This window comes from Ailuropoda melanoleuca, chromosome 14 (genome assembly GCF_002007445.2).
Source record: "Ailuropoda melanoleuca isolate Jingjing chromosome 14, ASM200744v2, whole genome shotgun sequence".
Lineage (NCBI taxonomy): Eukaryota > Metazoa > Chordata > Mammalia > Carnivora > Ursidae > Ailuropoda > Ailuropoda melanoleuca.
This window is the reverse complement of record NC_048231.1, coordinates 67,927,132-67,946,681: the sequence shown is the minus strand read 5'-3', so window position 1 is coordinate 67,946,681 and position 19,550 is coordinate 67,927,132. Positions and strand designations below refer to the sequence as shown.

Here is a 19,550-nt window from a genome sequence, read left to right as displayed (position 1 = left end):
AAATCAATTGAAAGACATGTCCCTTCCAACAGTACCTTAGAATAGAAGATTTATATTCTTTTTTTTTTTAATATGGTCTTGCCCTCACTCTCTACTAGGCTTCTGCACATTCTTCGATTCAAAACTGATCAGCCTCATCTAAGTTTTAAGATAAGTCAAATATTTACTAGTTCTATTACAGTGGACCACTCATCTTCTCTAAGCCTTAGTTTGTTGATCTGTGAAATAAAAGTTTAAGGCCATATAATCTGCACAGTCCTTACCAGAAACAGAATGTTATAGCACTGAGTTAAAGTCCATCTCAGATTGCAACCTAATGCAGTAAAGGCTGCTCTGAATGTGCTGTTTTCAAGGAAGTTTGCTTTCAAATAAATTCTCAAAAGCATTGCTTGGAGTTGGGATAGTAATGACAATAGCAAATGGCCCCTTGTGTAAAACAGTCCTGACTTTACCAAAGGGTCTAATTCTTCAGCCGTTAGGAATTATTCAGCCCACGCTTCTTCTATCCCAAGAAACTCTTCTAAAAACAACTGGAAATTGCTTGGGTGACCAGGTGGTTGAAAACTGAGTAAGGAAAGGACTAGATTTAGAATTTAGAACATTATCTGCTCCTACTCAAATTTCTACAGACACTATTTCACGATTCCTCATCATTCTTTTATAAGAAAAGAAGTAAGAATATACCATTGTATTTAATATCCAAACTAATTATAAAACTTTGAAAATTTAGTCACAGGTAGCTGCCTCAAACTGGTGGTATCTAAAAATAGTAAATTACATAAATTCTAATTTAAAAAATCAAGTTAACATTTCTAATATTAAAGCTGGATAAAATAAGTGAGCAGTGAAAACTGTTCTAAGTAATTCCAAATAGTACTTTCTCTATTCCTGATTTAGCACTTTCCCTCTTAGGGTGGAGTGTAGGGGGGATTCCAAAGTGATCTGTGCTCATCCTAACACTTCAGAATTTAAGATTGGAGCCATTTAGACTTTCCCACGAGCAACGACTTGTTCCAACAAATCTTCATGAACGCTCTTTTTCTAGAACCAGCAGGTCACCTTCAATAAACACAAATTAAGCAACAAATTGAAAAATAATCATTGTACAAATTGTTGTATTTCATGGAGACATGCTAGAAGAGAAGTAAGGAATGAATTCGGGTTAGCTGTAATGGCCTGAAGGAGCGTGTGCTCTGGTTGGAAATTTTACATCTGTCTTTTGAAAAAATGAAAAATAAAAAGGAAGAGTAGTGTTTTTATACCTCCCCGTGGAAATACAATGGATGGATGAGATGAGGAAGGACAGATAAATGGTCATGACACAGATTACCGATGACAGTAAAGTACATCTGTTCATTCTTTGCATAAGATAACTTCCCCCAAAAAAGGCAGTAATGCTGCTTCTGAAACCACACCTACTTCTTCATTTGGGCCTCCTTTTCTTCCCCTAGATGCACCTCTTAAAAGGAGAACAATGTTAATAACTTAGCCTCCCCTACCCCCGTCTAAACATGTTTAGTCGATGCCATCTATATTTTCATTCGGTTGTTTCACAAATAGAGTCACTGCCATTCTCTAAAATTGCCGTTTGGATTATCTACATTTTGTTAGCAATTATGCTTTAAATGGTCATACTTTGCAAGCTCCCCAGAAACAAGTTTCAATCTGTAAGTCCAATACCAACAACAATATGATGAGAATCCTAGGAAGCCTTTGATCCTCCCATTACCTGAGGCATGTTTCCCATCGTCACAGCATCACCTTCTAAGACAAACAGTAAGAAGGTACATTCAAATATGTCTCTTGCCACTGTCTGTAAGCCCAACTGTTCGCTCAAAACCACCTTCATGTTGGACAAGCATAAGACGTAAAAACTCATCTAGGGCTTTGCATTCTCCAAATTTAAACAGATTATTGAAATGTCTTTTTCGCCCTTCAATCCTATTTATAACTAGGCTATAAACTTGAAGAGTCTGAACATACCCATCTATAGGCTAGACTTTAACCTCAGTGAGTAATATATAATACACTCAACAATTAGCGCGAAAAGCTGCTGAAGGGGATATGTTTGGGGTGGCGGTAATTTACTTAATAGAATCACACAACCAACACTTTCCTTAATCAAAATTTTACTAGGCTCGGGATACAAATATTTAAAAAAGGTTAAATGCAATTGGTTCTGAATCAGACATTGAATACAAGATTTGCCACTTGCTAGCTGGGTAAATAGTCTTGAGTTACCTAACCTCACCTGTTTCCATTTCCCTATCTGCAAAATGGGTAATAAAATATCATCAACCCACCTCAAAGTTTTTAAAAAGATATTTCATGTAAAGTCCTCAGCATTGGGCCTAATATAAGCAAATTATTTTTAAAAATTAGGAATCCTTTTAATCATCAAGCCCCTACTCAGTGATTTGCATAAAGCTTGGTATCTCAGCTCTATGCCAAACGGATTAATGGATACAAAGATGTAAATTCCTTACTGTAATGGCCTTATATTTGTGATGGAAAGACAATACTGCTTGACATGTTGGAATATCACATATTTTATCAAGAATTCAAGAAGGAATTAGAAATTCCTAAATTTAAAAACTATATATATATATTTTAAGCATTATGCACTAGGCTGAAGACATGCTTCACAGAGAGAAGATTAAGAGACCTAATTAAATGACACAGAAAAATGGTCTGGAACCGCATTGTTAAATGGTCAAAAGCAAGGACTACATTTTATTCATTCATTAACCCAGTGACCTCTACCCTCTCAGTAACATAGCATGCACTTAATAAATGTTAATGGAATGAATACATGCCTTAAAGCTTCCACAAAACCTCAGGATCTAACCCATTGAGCACAGTGAGTAGGCACTTAGTAGGTATTTCATTGATTACAATCATGTTATGATACCCACATCTCCACCACTTTCTTTTCTTTTCTCCAATGTGTCTAACTTGACCACAAAGCACCAGACAAAGCCCTGCACCGACACACCTGGTCAGGCTGAAGAGAGGGCTGAGGCAGAGCACGAGCTTTGCACCGCACCCACAACAGATCTTCACTTCTTTTTTTAAAAAATGTTGATAGAAATCACCCCAATTTCAGGCAGAATCCCAGTCCACAATTATCAATTTGATTCTGCATCTAAGCACCTCAGGAGTTGCAGGATAAATAGTCCTTAATTGTCCTGAAGGAACTAAGACTTGTTCTTAGGAATTACACACTGTAGCTTTTAGAAAACCTGCTTAACAAAACGTCGTAATTTATATTCTTCCGAAAACAAATCAGCTATAAAAAGAAGTCCCCATGTCAGCATATCAACTGTTTTGCATTTGAATTATGTTGTCAAGTTCAAAACAACGAAGCAAAACTAAAATCATAGGCATGTGGCAATTAAGAGCACAAGCAATGAAATTAAGAGATAAAGAGAAAAATACCACTTAGAAAAAGATCAAATAAAATCGCCCCAGTTTAATGCCTATTCCTTCTCAAAGATTTTCATCTGCATAGGATACTTAGACTCACACACAATGTAATTTTATATCCATTTCTGCTTCTATTTCTGCACTGAAATATTTATAGAGTGCTCAGTATTTCTGGAGTAAATTATACCTAGATCTTGATAAAGCTGAAATCACCTAAATTACCTTTTTTTGTTCAATTATTTGGAAGAATGGAGAAAGAAAGCTTGACAGAATAAAAAGATGTATTAAGAAATGGCCATTTCATAGCTATAATCGCATTCCTTAGTGAATATTGATGCCTTGAGGGTTATATGCACTCAGCACCGCTACTTTTACCAAAGGCTTCAAATAAAATCCAAATCAATTTATGTTACATGAATATACACATTATATTTGAACACAAAACTTAAGCCAAGTATTCTACTGGTTTATATATTAAAAATAACGTATGCAAACACATTAGGAGTGTATAAAAACAGAAGCACAGTACAGTGTTAAGCACATTGTTATGTATACTCTCCAAGATTAATGATATTCAAAATTCTAGAAATGCTCTTATGTTATATCATGAGTTCTGGCAACCTAAAGTTCCAAATTCTGAATCACTATCATGAACCAAATTTTTGTGCCCGCCCCCAAAATTCATATGGTGAAGCCCTAGCCCCCAGCGTGTCTATATTTGGAGATGGGACCTCTAAGGAAGTGATTAATGTTGCATGAGGTCTAATAAGGATGCAGCCTTATCTGATAGGAGTAGTGTCCTTATAGGAAGAGACAGCAAAGAGCTCGCCCTCTCTCTCTGCACGCACACACCCAGGAGAGGACATGTGAGGACACAGTGAAAAGGGGACCATCTGCACACCAGGCAGAGAGCCGTCACCAGAAACCTACCCTGCTGGACCTTGACCTGGGACTTCTATTAGCCTACAGAACTGTGAAAAATAAATTTCTATTGTTTAAGCCACCCAGTCTATGGTGTTTTGTTTTGACAGCCTGAGCAGACGAAGCCAATCACTATTAATATGACTTCAGTCAGGGAAGTAGGAAGAGTCGGGTTCCAAATTTAGTACATTAGCATGAGGCATTCTATCTGACAAGTGCTACCTCTCCTTCCGGCAACCCAATCTCCAGCCTCTTATGGAACACTGTGAAAACTATTAGAAGTGTGTGTGAGTAGGGGTGCACACACACACGACACAGTTCATGAACGCCTCCTAGGGCTCTACTTTGATCTTCCAAAATCACGAAAAGATAACACAAGAGAAGTCACAGTGGAAGGCAAGTAGTCACCTGTGGCTACAATAGCAGATGCTTGGCTACTAAGGCTTTAGGGCTGCCGACATCCAGTTTGATTAGGTAATGCTAGGAGCTGGAACCCTACTTTGAAGGGCAATGTTTCTAATTACTTTTTAGCTCAGGAAATGCTTCCAAAGGAATATATAATCTTCTTCCCCTGAATCACTTTTTCACAAAAAGAAAAGTGACCATAATTAAAAAAAAAAAAGTTTACATGAAATAATTGAATGGGATTAAGAGGTAACACCAAATGTTGGCAAGAGTGTGGAGCAACAGGAACGCTTATTGATTGTTGGTAGGAATGCAAAATGGTACAGCCACTTTTGAACACATTTTGGCAGTTTCATATAAAACTAAACATACTAATAAAAAAAAAAAAGAGGAAATCCTGCCATTTGCAACAACACAGATGGACCTTGAGGGCATTCTGCTTAGTGAAATAGGTCAGACAGAGAAAGACAAATACTATGTAATCTCACATATATGTGGAATCTAAACAACAACAAAACTACTAGAAAAAGAGATCAGATTTGTGGTTATCAGAGGCAGGGGTGGGAGGAAGGGGAGTTGGAGGAAGGTGGTCAAAAGGTACAAATTTCAAGTTACAAGGTAAATAGGTATTAGGGCCATAATGTACAACATGATGAGTACAGTTATCACTGCTGTGTGATATATATGAAGAGAGTTACTGTTCTGTTGTTGAGAGAGTAAATCCTAAGAATTCGCATTACAAAGAGAATTTTTTTTCTTTTTCTTCCCATTTCTTTTTACTGTATCTATATTAGATGAGAGATGTTAACTGAACTTATTGTGGTAATCATTCCACAATATGTAAATCAAACCTTGATGCTGTAAACCTGAAACTCATTCAGTGATATATGTCAATTACATCTCAATAAAACTGGGTGTGCATGTGAAAAAAAAAGAGGTAAAAACTTCCTATTTTAAAACAAGTCAGTCATGGAGAGTACAAGTACAGCATAGGGAATACAGTCAACAATATTGTAATAACGTATGGTGACAGACAGGGACTGCATTTATGGTGAGCACTGAGTAATGTATAGAACTGTCAAATCACCAGGTTGTACACCTGAAACTAAAAAAAAAGAGTTAAAAAGGTTTCACTTGTGACAGATTGCAAAGTTACTTTTAAACAATTAGTGATATCATGTATAAATTCTGAATTCTTACTTAACCAGTTTTACACCATTTAATTTAAAGCAAGTTAGTTATGTACCATGCCAATGAATGACATTTTAAGTGATGTTTTTTGTGAAGAACAAAATATATACATAAATGACCAGATTGCAAATTCAAAATCCCATCTAACTACAAGATATGATCCTTTCATCATGCACATCATAAACCCTACATTATCAGAATATTATCCATTTATTCAAGTGTCATGTGACTAGGAAAAAAGTACCATACCCAGTTTCATCTAATTATCACCAAACATACAACGGACAACACCTATTGATCCATAGTTTGCTAGGTGCAATATATTCTCTGGAATATTGTGGATTATTAGTTACGAAATCCTACTATAAATGGTAGTGTATGTTTGAGAGAAAAAAATGTACTTAAAACGGGGGAGACTGGGTTTAAAGAGGCCAGATAAGAAGATACTACATTAATGTAGTTAAAGATTATAAGTGCAAAGACTGAATGCCAAGGAATAGGGATACAAAGAAAGAAAGATGTAATTAAGAAGTAGAACAGCACCCAAGAACCAAATGGCCACGGGGGCATCGAAGAAGGGAGTTGGGAATGACTGATTGAGACTTCTAATCTGAGTAATGATGACAAGTAAGATTTTTTATCAGTGAAGAGGTAAATTATTCTCAAGTCTCACTTACACACTCACATTCACACAGCTATACACATGCATAAATAAATGCAGATTGTCCTATGTTTCTGTTTAATAACACCACCGTCTCATTTGGCCCCTCTAAGTAGCTGTCTGTGCAAACCATTTACACAATGAGAGGATTAGATGTTAGCAAATTGCAGGGGTGACACTGTGAGTTAACACTGTAATTCTAAAATGCCTCGGCATAAACTAGACCACCATTTCAGTGTGAAAGGAGGGATGCCAACATGGAGTCTGGAGATAAGAATTGATTTTGCAGTAGAAATTATTTGTGTTTCTTATCTCTAGACAAAACATTTCAGCAGCAAGAAAGAATCATCTTCTATAGCACTAATTAGAAACGTAAATCTCACCAAGAGAAATGCCAAGAAATTTTATTGTTTGTCACTATACATGGTAATAGAATTTTCTGACATTTATCCCCCTAGAAAAATGCAACATCTTTAATAAACCACAGTACGAAGCAGAGATCCTAATTTCAGCATATCATAACACAGACTGCAAAACAGAAAACGTGCAAAACCTTAAGGCAAGTAGCTAAAAACAAATTTATTCTAAGAATTATCAGTGGGAATAAAAAGTTCTCATTGATACCAGAATAATTGCAAAATCTTGGGTTGTCAATTGCATGTTCCACATTGCAAAATCAAAAATACGTCCATACTCTGAGTAACACTAAACACAACAGAGACTGTTTATAAAGCTTTTCAAATGCCCCTACTGTGATATGTAATTATAGGCTGTTGCTCTACAAATGGCTGATGAAATCTAACAGATTTTTTTTTAAATAAGACATCTATAATCTTGTAAAAATGTACCTCATAAATATTGCCCTGCTCCCAAACCAACAAAGGTTTTGTTTACTGCTTTGTGTATGTGGGCTGGGGTTTTTTTGTTGTTGTTGTTTGGTTTTTTGTTTTTTTTTTTTTTTGGCTTTATTTTATGACTGCCTTATCTCCATTAGAAAACTATTTGCCTATCAGCAAATAATATGAAAACTGAATCAAGGTTCATGCTACCTTAATGACAGGTATCTTGTAATGATAATGCCCAGCACAGAAGAAATCACCCCTCACGATGAATGACCATTCTGCTCTCACTAGGTGCCGCAATCCTCGCTGCCTGACCCTGCCTTCCCTGGAGGTCTCCCTATGTGAACCACATACTTCTCTGGAGGCATCACTTTAAAAATTACATGAGCAAAGAAAAACATATCCTCGGGCATCAAAAATCCCTCAGTCCTCTTTGTAAAGGAATTATAACTTCTGAATAAGCAAACGAGAAACAGAAAAGCAGAATTAGAACAACCCCAAATGTCATCCAAACCAACATGGTAACTGGAGTTACTCCTCTTTTTCTATGAACGTTTTCCTAATTACTGGAGACAAGTGCTCACTTTGGCAGTACATACACTGAAAGTACTGCAGACAAGACCATATTCTACAGTAGCACCCTAACTCCCTGAGGAAGTGGGAATGTTTAGTCAAGCAGTCCAAACAGGCATATCAAATATCCATCCACAAAAGCAGCAGACTGGAATGTGCACATTTTTATCCCTTCTATACAAGCAACATGGCTATTTGATTGATTATAAGATTCTGATCATCTGAAAAGCCTTCCAAACAGCTATGTCTTATCAGTTGTTCACAACTCATAAACACAAAGTAACAAAATCCTGGAAATACTCAGAATCAGTAAAGCAAATACACAGATGGGCCAGAGTACAATTATATCGACAAAAATCTTCTATGTTATTATACAGAAGGGAATTAAAACCTACCAAATATGTTTTCATTAAAAATTCTAGCAAATCATGCCATGATGCTATTTTATTCAACAAAAATCATATGTCCTTCTGACCTTTTTTAAAACCACACGGAAAGTACTTTTTTCAGTCTGTCTTTTCCAAACAGAATTTAATCATACACTACACATTCCATCAATAACATGAAAAAGATACAAAGAACATGATATAGAAAAGCTGTCCTCTTTTTATCACGTCTACATAAAAAGTATGCAAAGTGTCACTTGAAAAGAGGAAAAGATAGCATAAAATGTCAAGAATTTCATCGCAGTCAAATAAACAATATCACATACACCGAACTCTCAAATACTCGTATCAGCTTTGCCAAAATTATTGGTGTGTTTTCTATTACAAATTACAAGTTTAAACCAGAGGCACTTACAGCGTTTGGAAACAGGCAACAGCACAATAGCCTTACTTGCTCACATATTATCTGCCAGAGATTATCAGCATTCATATATTTAATGGGGTGCCCATAAAACTGTTCGGTTTTTTTGATAAAAACACACAAAGTATTAAATAGGATGAAAAAAACAACACAGAACGTTGAAAAGAAGCTTCTAACCCCAAATGGAAGCCAAAGTCATCACTAAGCACCAGAAAATTAACATCTTGAGATAGATTATTTACTCAACAAATATTGATTGACTCTCTGCTAAGTGTCAGGAGTCTTAGATGCCCTGCCCTTAAAAAGCCCACAGGCGGGCAAAGGTAGACAAACAAGGACAAAATGACAGGACAGTGAGGTCAGCGCTACACAGAATGAAGGACCCCCATGGAACTTGAAACTAAAGGCATTAGTTTAAATCTAAGTTCACAACGATGATGGATAAAGACCCAATCTTCTCTTTTCTAGAAATGCTAGGTACAGTGGTGGACTGTTTGGGGGAGGACCGCTACCGTGACCTCTCACCCACCAAGACCACTAGCAGGTCACGGCCACCTTAGTAACTTTCATAATCACTCCCCTCCCCCTCCATTTAGTCAGGCATATCACAAACCCAATTTTTTTGGAAAACACATCATTAATAAAGACCTAGAAATTAAACAGCCATGTATGACCTTATGATGATGGAATTTCTCAATGTAACTTAAGAAAAATAGATACAGTTACACTTCATTTACTCAGCTACCATAAATATTTGGAAACCATTTAGGAACTTGGAAGGTAGCAAAAGAGTACATTAAGTAGGCAAAATAAATGTCAGAATCCGCTCCCTAAAACAACACACATAACAGGTAGCAAACCCCAAAACTCACTCAAAGTATGCACTTTTATTTTAGAGATGATTCTCATAAGCAAACCAGGAAACAAGGGAAGAGTGGTCACAGATGCACTGGCCATAAATAACAGGTCACAATTGGCAAGAGAGAGAAGACTCAAAAAGCAGAAAGAAATACGAACTGAAATGTGTAGTCTGAGGCCCTTCGATGCAGAGCTGATTTTAGAAAATAGAACTTAAAAGAGAATTATGGTCTCTTTCTTTGCCTGCTCCCTTTCCTATTCAACTTGTGAATTCCTCGCAGGTACATCCCATATTACCATAATGGTTCATCAGTATTTGTAACAACAAGCATGCTTTTTTCTTTACAGAAGGACACAATAATTGGGTGGAGGGGGCAGAGAGGGAGGGTTATATTCAAAGAAATAGCAGGTTACCTTTTTCCATTCCAGTATTCTTTAAAGAAGCTATTTTGTGTTTTGTTTTGTCAACTACATATGCGTAAAGCCCTTTAATATACCATTCTGGGAAGACCAGCATTTTGAAAAATATGAAATAATGCTGTTACAATACTAAGTGCAATTAAAATGCTGTTCAGAGGCATGGTGCAGGGATTTTATATCTCAAGGTACATAACAGCTGATGGTAGCATAGTCACTCCTGTCGAGAAGAATATCGTAATGAGCAACTTTCAAATGTCTGCTTCTAGGAGATGCTTTTTATGTCTACGTTGGCAGATTCCACTGGCACGGAGCCCACATTCAACAGGAGTTGATATCCTTAGTTTTTTTTTTTTTTTTTTACCTCCTCTTTTCTTTTGGCTGCTGCACAAACATTTTCAGTGCTTTCTAAATGGCATAAATATTTTCAGGGTTTTTGACAGGCAGCAAGAAGAAAATTAATTTCCAGGTGTCCCCATTTTGTTCCCTAACTCTGCACGCTGACATCTGGCTTCGAAGAACAGGGTCGCCCTTCCCAGAGCTGTTAGGCTCTGCCAGCAACTTCTCTCCCCATTGTGGCCTCCAGTTTGTTGGGGACACAATTCTTCCAAATGGTGTAGTCACATTATCTTAGGCTGTGTCTTCAGAAGAGGCAGAAAAAGCCTCCAACACAGAGATGAAAATCTGAGCCCAGATGTCCTACACCCCTCTAAATCGTGATGTTCGTGGACCAAACTTGCAAAGGATGCATTTTAAACAGCTAGAGGCTGATGTTACCCACCCTTTTACAGTAAGAGGAGTTACAAGTAAAACCAACTTTTTTAGGAAAAGTTGGCCTCGGGAAGATATTCCTTTCTCTCAGCAGTTCTATCTCGGTATCGGCAAAAACATCTAAAAGGTAGCTCTGCAGCTGTAACTTTCACTAAGCTGCAACTACTGTATGCTCGATGGCCTATAGGTAGACAACTGCATACAAAAGTAATTCTATGCAACATGGATGATGACACACTCATATGACAGCCGTTTATTTTATTTTGTAACAAACTTCTTTTTTCTCCTTGAGTAATATCAATATGGCCCTCAACTGGGGGCTAATGAGTAATATCACCAATATGGCCCTCAACTGATGTCAAAAGCCAAAACTGTAAAATTAATTACTAAATAAAAGAGGCTACATATTATATACTTCCATTTATATGAAATGTCCAGAACAGTCAAATCCACAGACACAAAAAGTCAAATTGTGGTTACCAGGGGCTAGAAGGAGTAGGGGATGGGGAATGACTGCTTAATGGGGACGGAGTTTCATATAGGGTGATGAAAATTAGATAGTGGTGTTGACTGCACAACTTTGTGAATATACTAAAAGCCCCTGAATTATAGCTTTTAAAGGGGTGAATTTTATGGTATATGAATTATATCTTAATAAAACTGTTATTTTTTAAAGGCTCAATAGCTGATTAATGACACTCCAAGTAGAGGAATTAAGAGGACTAAATTTTCAACCACATTTATTAGCACGTTGAGTTTTTCCAGAGTGACCTAACCCTAACCTTTACATCCTGGGGTCTATTATCTATTAAGCCTGTAGAAGAGCTCCTCTTTACTTCCAGAAACAAAATCTCCTCTTAGAAGACAGAGAGAAAGAAGAGTAACTCCAATGAAGGACTGATTCATGCAGCAGGGCTCTTTGTTAACAAAGTACATTCTATATTAACCTGTCTAATGTAATTTATTAAGGCGACAGGCAGTTTCAAGGAAATCTTGGGCCATCCAAATATCGGGCCATCATAAAAGAATTTGCAGGTAATTACTTAATCCACAATCAACTACAATATCAAAATCTAGAGACATCTATTGCTTTGCAATTGGTGGCAATGAAAATAGAAAATGTAAATATGAATACTGACCTTGTTTCTTTTAACCCTTCTTTCTGAATGACTTCCAATATCTGCTTCGCTGTCATTGGTGAGTTGGGGTGTTTTTCTAGTGCCTAAAAAATAAACATAAACATAAAATTCCTAGATTATTGTGTGAAAGCATACAAGATAAAAATGTGTGTGAATCATGCAAGGCTTCCTTAACATTTTAAAGGGGAAGGGGCTGTTATGTCAAAATAAGGTCCCATCACTCAGTTCAGGTGTCCAAAGTGAGAATGTAATTCTTTTCTGGACATTTATGGCAATTTCTGCAACATGGGGGTCATTCTTCAAATAAATGTCACAAAGGCATACGCACCAAAAAAAAAAAAAAAAGAAAAAGAAATGTGAAACCTGAAAAAACCAAGTTAATAAATGTATATAATTTCCTTTATTAAAAATTGCTCTAATATTTTATGGTTAAAGACAAATTTTCAGGCTATTATAATGTTTCCGAAATCTCCAGGACCTTGGAAACATGGAGCCTGGACACTACCAACAGCAGAGAACAAAGTGCTGGTTAGAAATAACCTCACTGGATTCACTGAATTCACATTTTGATCAACCTCTTTTGTATTAAAAAAAAATAATAATAACGGGGGGGGAAGCCTTCATGGCCAAAGTGGGAAAAAGCATACAGACACCCACGTAAGTCATTCTCCTGTGTGTTCCAGTTCAGCTCAGTTTCCTTTCTTCTGCCTTTTTGAATTAATTTCAAGTAAACCCCTTCCTCTTCCCATTCAGCCCATCTCAGTTTTATGAACTGAGTCCCGTTTTTCTTTCTCTCCCCTTCTGGCCTCCTTATTTTTGAGTGGAAGGTAGTTGTTTTAAACAAAGTGTGGGGAATGCATGGGACATGGCTTATTATTTCCATAGGCATTTGACCATCAGACCTGGGGATCAAGTTCCTTTATTTATCCAGGGATTTCACTACAGAAGCTTCTGTACATTCTAGAGTTCTAACTTAGGACTGTTTACTAGAACAATCATAATGATTAACAGGGTCGCTTTAAAAACTAAAAATTGAAAAGGCTTCTGAATCTGTTCAAAATAGCTCTGCAATCTCTCCTAACTATCAAGGCCAAATCTTAACTAGCACTGGCAAAGGTTGTATTCATCAAGGTCCTCCCGTGACTTACAGACAGCCTGCCCCATTCCAGCCTTCACCATCAGGGCCAATTTCCTGTTCTCTCCTCCTCTCTCTAGTTCCCAGGAAATGTCCCCATTTTTCCCAGCCCGGATCAGTCCCTTAGCCATAGTCGGTAAGTCCTTTAAAGAATCCAGCAATATGAGCTACGCTACAAAGAGGGTATGGCAACAAGTATGTCCATGGGAAAGAAAGAAAACGGTCCTCACAGAGGAGGCCACTGGAGAGCTCACCTGAAAACCGGGAAGGGGGAAAAAGAAACATAGGCATAGCTGTATAGGGAAGAGGACTAATGTGTAAAAATATTGGTTAAAAAAAAAAAAAGGCAAGAAGGAAACTGCATCGTAGAGCTGAAAAGGGGGAAGATTAGATCACAAAGAAAGGCGGGAAAGAAACAGACATGAGGACAAAAAGGCGAGAACTGTAAGTAGAACAGTGCATACTTATGAATTACTGAAAGGAGATGCTGTGGGCGCATGGACTCTGTATAGGGTGGACATCACCCCAAATGACAGGCAATGCTGGGGACACTCATGGTCTCTCATAAGAGATATGGGCAGAAGGTCAAAAGACACAGACAGACACAAGTAAGCAAGCAAGGAAGAGGGAAACTGGCGGGGAGAGACAGGATGGCAGAAAGAGGGGGAGAGGGGACAAGGGAGAGAAAGGAGGATGATTGAGCTGAACTGGGAATGTCCAAAAGGCAAACTGATTAAATCTAGAAAGGGCCGAAGAGGAAACTCCAGCATACTGGGCAACGTTTTAACGGAAATTTGGGTGCACTGAAAAGTGGGGTTACTCACTGTGGAGGACTCCCTGTTTCTCTTCCTGAGTACAGGCCCCTCAGCACACCTGGGCAGCTCCTCCCAGCAATTGAGAGAATTTGGATAGCCCTGTCCCCTTCTCTATGACATCACATCCTACTCTACAAAGGAAGTAAAAGTGCCAAGAATTACATCAGGAAGTGGATGAGAGGCAGGAAGGAAATGATGAAGCCACACAAAACACCAGAAGCCACCCTCAGTTCCTGCAAGACAGAGAAAGGAGACAGAGAAGGAGAGGTTCCTGGTTGTGGGCAAGCGTCACTGAACTAGCTGTGTGAACATTAACAGAACGAGAGAGAGAGAGAGAGAGAGAGAGAGAATATTACCTTCACAGAAAAAAACATTGAAACCATCGAAATAACGCGACACATGGCGGAGACATGAATCAGACTCGCAGGCAGCCATACTCAAACGCTACAGCGGGCACAAGCCACAGTCGGAGTGCGACAGCATGCTGTGCCAGCAGCCCCAAACACCACACTGAGAACTGCCCTTTGCCCCAACACTCCCTTGGCGATGAGGTGTTACAGTTTCATACACCCCACAACATTAACCTTTGTGCGTGATCCTTCTCGACATTTTCAAATACAACTAATACTTGAATATGCTTTCATGGTTACGTAATACCTGTTTTGATTTTAACACGCTCCTCCGATTTGTTTCGCATCTTGTACCTACCTCTTAGAAACTGGGGTCAAGGATGCATTAGAACAGGGAAAAGATTAAGATTACTGACAATTTTTAAGACTCTTTATCACAATAAGATTTTAGAGGGCCAATAAATATTTCATGAACTCAAAACACGTTGCAACTGGCTTGGGCAACAATGGTGTTGTGACAAAACAGAATATACAATTTTAACGTTTTCCATGGATAATCATTTAAAACAACCTTATTTTGGGGTAGTAAAAATTGGAAAAATGCAAACTCATACCTATATTATAGAAAACAAAATGTAACCGTAAGCCTACAAACACGAATATTAACCAGTGCTAATATTTGTGTTTTCCTTCTAGTTTTTCCTATCCATACAATCAATTTAATATAATTATATAAAGTATGTGCATATATTGTTAGCTATCTTAATTTCCTCCATGCAATATGAATTTTTCAAAATGGGCATCATAACTAACACCTCACTGAAGATAGGCATTTATATTGTTTTAAAACTTCAATTAATAAAGAATATATTGAATGTAACTTTCTTGGGGTATTACTGAATCAAAGGATATGAGCTCTGTCATGTCTCTTGCCAACTGCTCCCAAAAAGATTTTAACAATTTATACTCTCACCAAGCAGAACTAAATCTGCCTCTCTTACCACAACTTTGCCAATACTCAGCATTATCCCAGTAGTATTGGCCAACTTAGTAGGTCAAAAAGTAATGGCTCATTGTTACTCTAATCATACTTCTGTAAATACTAATGAGGATAACTTTTTTTTAAATGAATAGCATATGGGATATAACAGGATATTTCTGTTTTCCTTATTAACGTATAAAAAACTCTTCATATAGTAAAATAATACTTATTATTTTGTATATTAATAACAGATATTTAACCCTTTTGTTGCTTTTTGGGGGGGTAGTTTAGGGAGATATGCAGTTTTCTATTTTTACATGAACAACTCCATCAGGTTTTTCCATTATGACTTCTGTCCTATGTTTAGAAATTCCTTTTATCCAGAGAGCATGCAAATATCTACAAACATTTTTTTCAAGTACTTTTATGGTTTAACTTTTTAATTCATCTATAATTTATCATTTTGTAGCAAGGTGAAACAATGACTTAAGCCCCACCACCTATAAATAAGTCAAGATCAGTGAGTCATCCTCTACCATATATTAATATTAGGGCAATGAAAACGCTTTGGGATGTGAAACCAAATAAATGTGGGAACCCAATATATAAAATGCACAAAAGCAGAGCTATTCTTTTTAAGGTGGAGATGAGAGTGGTCAGAGCCCCCATACTTACTCCCTCTAATGACCAAAGGCACTTCCGGGAATTTTCAGGGTGTCTAAAAAATGCACTGTAAACCACTGTCCATGGGGCTCCTCCGGGGTCCTGAAAGATCCCCTGATCTTTCATTCAACCACTGTGCCAGCACCACACTGTTTTAAATTGCTCTAATATTATAACGCACTTCACTATCTGGATCGGCCACTGCTCTCATTATTCCTTCTTAAATTTTTAATTGTTCACTTCTTTATATTTCCAGATGAAATTTAGATTGGAATTAAATGAGACATCTAATTAAATTTTTAAGGAATTTACACAGTGTTCCATGTGTTTAAGTTTTGTTTTATAAACTGTAATAAGCATTTTATTGTTTATATTTTCAGTTGCAACTATGAATATACTTTTTCATATAATATTCGCACATTTTATTGCTAAGACATACAAAAGCCATTGAATTGTGATAATTAGTATCTATATGAACAGCTAATTGAATTCTTAATAATTCTAACAGTATAGAAGTACAGAATCATATTTTCTACAAATAATGTGAATTGGGTCTCCTTTCTAACACTTCTGTTTTCTCATTCCTACATGATTTACTTTGGATAAAAACCGATCTTTTCTAGTCCCTTTCAAAAAATTTTTTTGCTGAAAATTAAGCTGCTTTGTCATTTACTTCCTCAAAAACAGGCCCCCCAAACAGCCAAGTTTCCCAAAGAATACCCATAGCTACAACCATCAGAGCTGTCCTGCCAAGGGAAGACTGTAATTAGAACCACTGGCCAGATATCAATGTCTCTTCTACACAAATCATTCTGTCACTGTGTTTAATCTTTACATAAAATGCCCTTTCGTTCTTTGTAAAAACAAATTGTCCTCCTGTGTTCAAACCATATTTGTGAGTCCACTTTACTCTCACTCTCTGGGAGCTGTATCTTGCACCTCTCATGCTTCCGCCTGATGCACTGAAGTCCTTTCAGTCCTCCTTGCCCTCCTTTCTTCTGCAGTGCTACTCCCCAGGAGGTTTCAAATTTAGCATTGCTCTCCAAGAAGGGGGATTTCCATGGCAAGGGATACAACGTTTATAAACAATCAGCCACCTTCCTAGCAATGGATCCCCCTGTATTTTTCAAAGGACCTCAACAGACGTATAGAATTGCCAAATATTCCAATGCATTTCACCTGCTCTACTTATGTGACTATCTCAGAGCCTATCTCAAAAACATCTAGACTCATGCTACTTTGAGACAAGACAGACTCATCCCAGAAACATCCTCCTCCAGACTTCTACATGTCCCAGCAGAAGGAGGGGGGGATAAAAACACCTGTAAAGAAAAGATGGTAATATAGTTAAGAGAAGGACAGAGATGGTTTGCCATATCATTAAGGGCATAGGCCAAGCTAAGAATGTATTTCTCTAAGTTTCATGTTCAAACATTGTAATCTAATAAACAAAAGGTTTCGAACATCTTAAGGCTTACTCCAGATTTCCTTGGTGTCTCTCAAACACAAAAGTCATCTCAAGTATCCCTAAGATAAACACATTAGACCAATGTTCATCTAATGGGTAAAATCTTGGTCCTTCAGGTCCTAAATAAAATTTTCTGAGCTTACTTATTAGATTGCAAAATAAAGAGATTTCCACAATTTGAAAGCATGTCAATGGTATGTGATTAGATCTGTGGAATCCTAAGTGAGCATCGAGCACCCAGCTCCCTCCCTTTCCTAACACCAGTGCGTCCTCCCTTAGTCCATGCTGGCAGTTCATTGGAATGCTTAGCTCTTTAAGGTCTCATGTCTTAGGTAAATGATTTAAGGGTTATAACAATAAACCATTATATAGCTCTCTATAGTTAAAGGGTGCTTTCACATAACACAGTTTATTTGCTTTCACACAATATGTATTATTTTATTTGACCCTTACAAATATGGGGTGAGCTGCATAGAGGAGGCAGGATTAACTTTCTCAGTGACGCACAAAGTTGAAGTCATTGGTTCAAGATCATAAGCGAGTAAGTGCAAGGACAGGACTTGTATACACGATAATGCTGATGATGACAGTGTTTAAATGTAATAAGAAGAGTTAATACTTATTAGACAATTCTGTGCTAGGTCTGCAGGAGCTTTCCATATATTACAGTAGACTCTGGGATTCATGTATGTGACATTCCCTACTTCCACTATTCTTGAGAAACCTCAGAGGTCCATGTCATTCTGATGAAACATGAATTTGGACCACTGACAGTATTCAGATGAGGAAATCAACCACATAAAAAGTGACAGCACCTTGCCGACTGCCCAGTATCTGCAGCTCAGTTAGGTTGTTCTCTGCTCCTAACATATGTGGCTGCTAGTTAAGGGTTTATAGATGATACAATTTTTCTATTCTACTTGCATGCATTTTATGGGGGAAATTATATGCTGCCGTGGTATTTATGAATGAGGGACTTAAAAGATGTGGAAACTTTGTTTTAATTCCCTTGAGAATCAGGCCTACTTCACCCAGAAGCAGCAGCCTCCAGGAAGATCAAGTGCCCCTGGGGTCCAGCAGCTAGTAAGTGAGGGGTCTGGCCCTTCTGACACTGAAGTCTGCTTCTCCTACGACATTAAATTGCTTCTCCTCGTGGGCACGGGGTGACTGAGGGTCTATAATCAAGATATTATACACAATATCTACCTCATAATCCCCACTTCAGCAACCTATCACTTAAGAACAATCGAATACTTCTTTGAACTCTCAGATAATGGTTTAAACTGTACCTTCCCTTGGTAGCACCTGTCAAATAGATAATTAGCAGTATCTGTTTAATGCTATTCCGGCCGCACTGCAAGCTTCGGTCCTCATTCATATCCACATCCCCAGACTGCAACACGACCACGCAGGCTTATACAGAGACCAAGTTAATTTGGGGAGACGTGTTCAGTCACTCTATCTTAGGAATGTTTATGGAATAATAAAGAAGGTCATGGGATCTGGAGTCAGATGAGCCAAGAAAGAGCCCCTACTCACTAGCTGTCTGATCTCAGATACTTAACCTCCCTGGATCTCCGTTTCCTCATTTCCTCATTTATGAAAATGCTGTTGAGGACAAAATGAGATAATGAATGTAGAGCACTTATTATTCCAACATGCCAAGTGACTGCCTAGAGCAATATGTGTTAATAAACATTAGTTAACACTGTTGGCTTGGGGGCAGGGACCCCTCTGAGCACATCCTAGAAAATGAGGAGAGCTATTTAAAAAAAAAAAAAATGATGGGCATTAGATGTCTCTCTTTGAGATTTCCTGTGTAAAATGCATTGGCACTTGTACAAATAAGGCTGGCCTCCTACTGCCATCCCTCATCGCTTGACCACCACAAACTTCTACGGGCTCACAGGCAGACCTGCACATGCTGTGCCTGATTTCATCATCCGAGAATCTTTCTGTGTTTAACAAGAAGGGCTGACAACATGGCACTCCTTCAGACACTGCTGTGTTACCCAGAAAGAAAAGCACACGACAGGGACAAATCACCCTGTGTACTTGTGTTACAATTCAAGGAAAAATACAGAATATCAACAGTAATAACTTGTGTCCAACCATATACACTTAAA

At 37.8% G+C, this 19,550-nt stretch overlaps 1 protein-coding gene across 1 annotated transcript in view; it reads right to left on the bottom strand.

The window, feature by feature from the left end:
- Positions 1-19,550, bottom strand: part of ASXL3 (ASXL transcriptional regulator 3) — a 183,369-nt gene that overhangs the window by 136,961 nt on the left and 26,858 nt on the right. The window contains exons 4-6 of the mRNA XM_034642200.1: positions 13,971-14,072; positions 12,012-12,094; positions 2,927-2,929 (exon numbers count right to left, since the gene is read on the bottom strand). Of these exons, the coding sequence (XP_034498091.1) occupies positions 2,927-2,929; positions 12,012-12,094; positions 13,971-14,072 (188 nt within the window). The remainder of the gene's footprint in view (positions 1-2,926; positions 2,930-12,011; positions 12,095-13,970; positions 14,073-19,550) is intronic.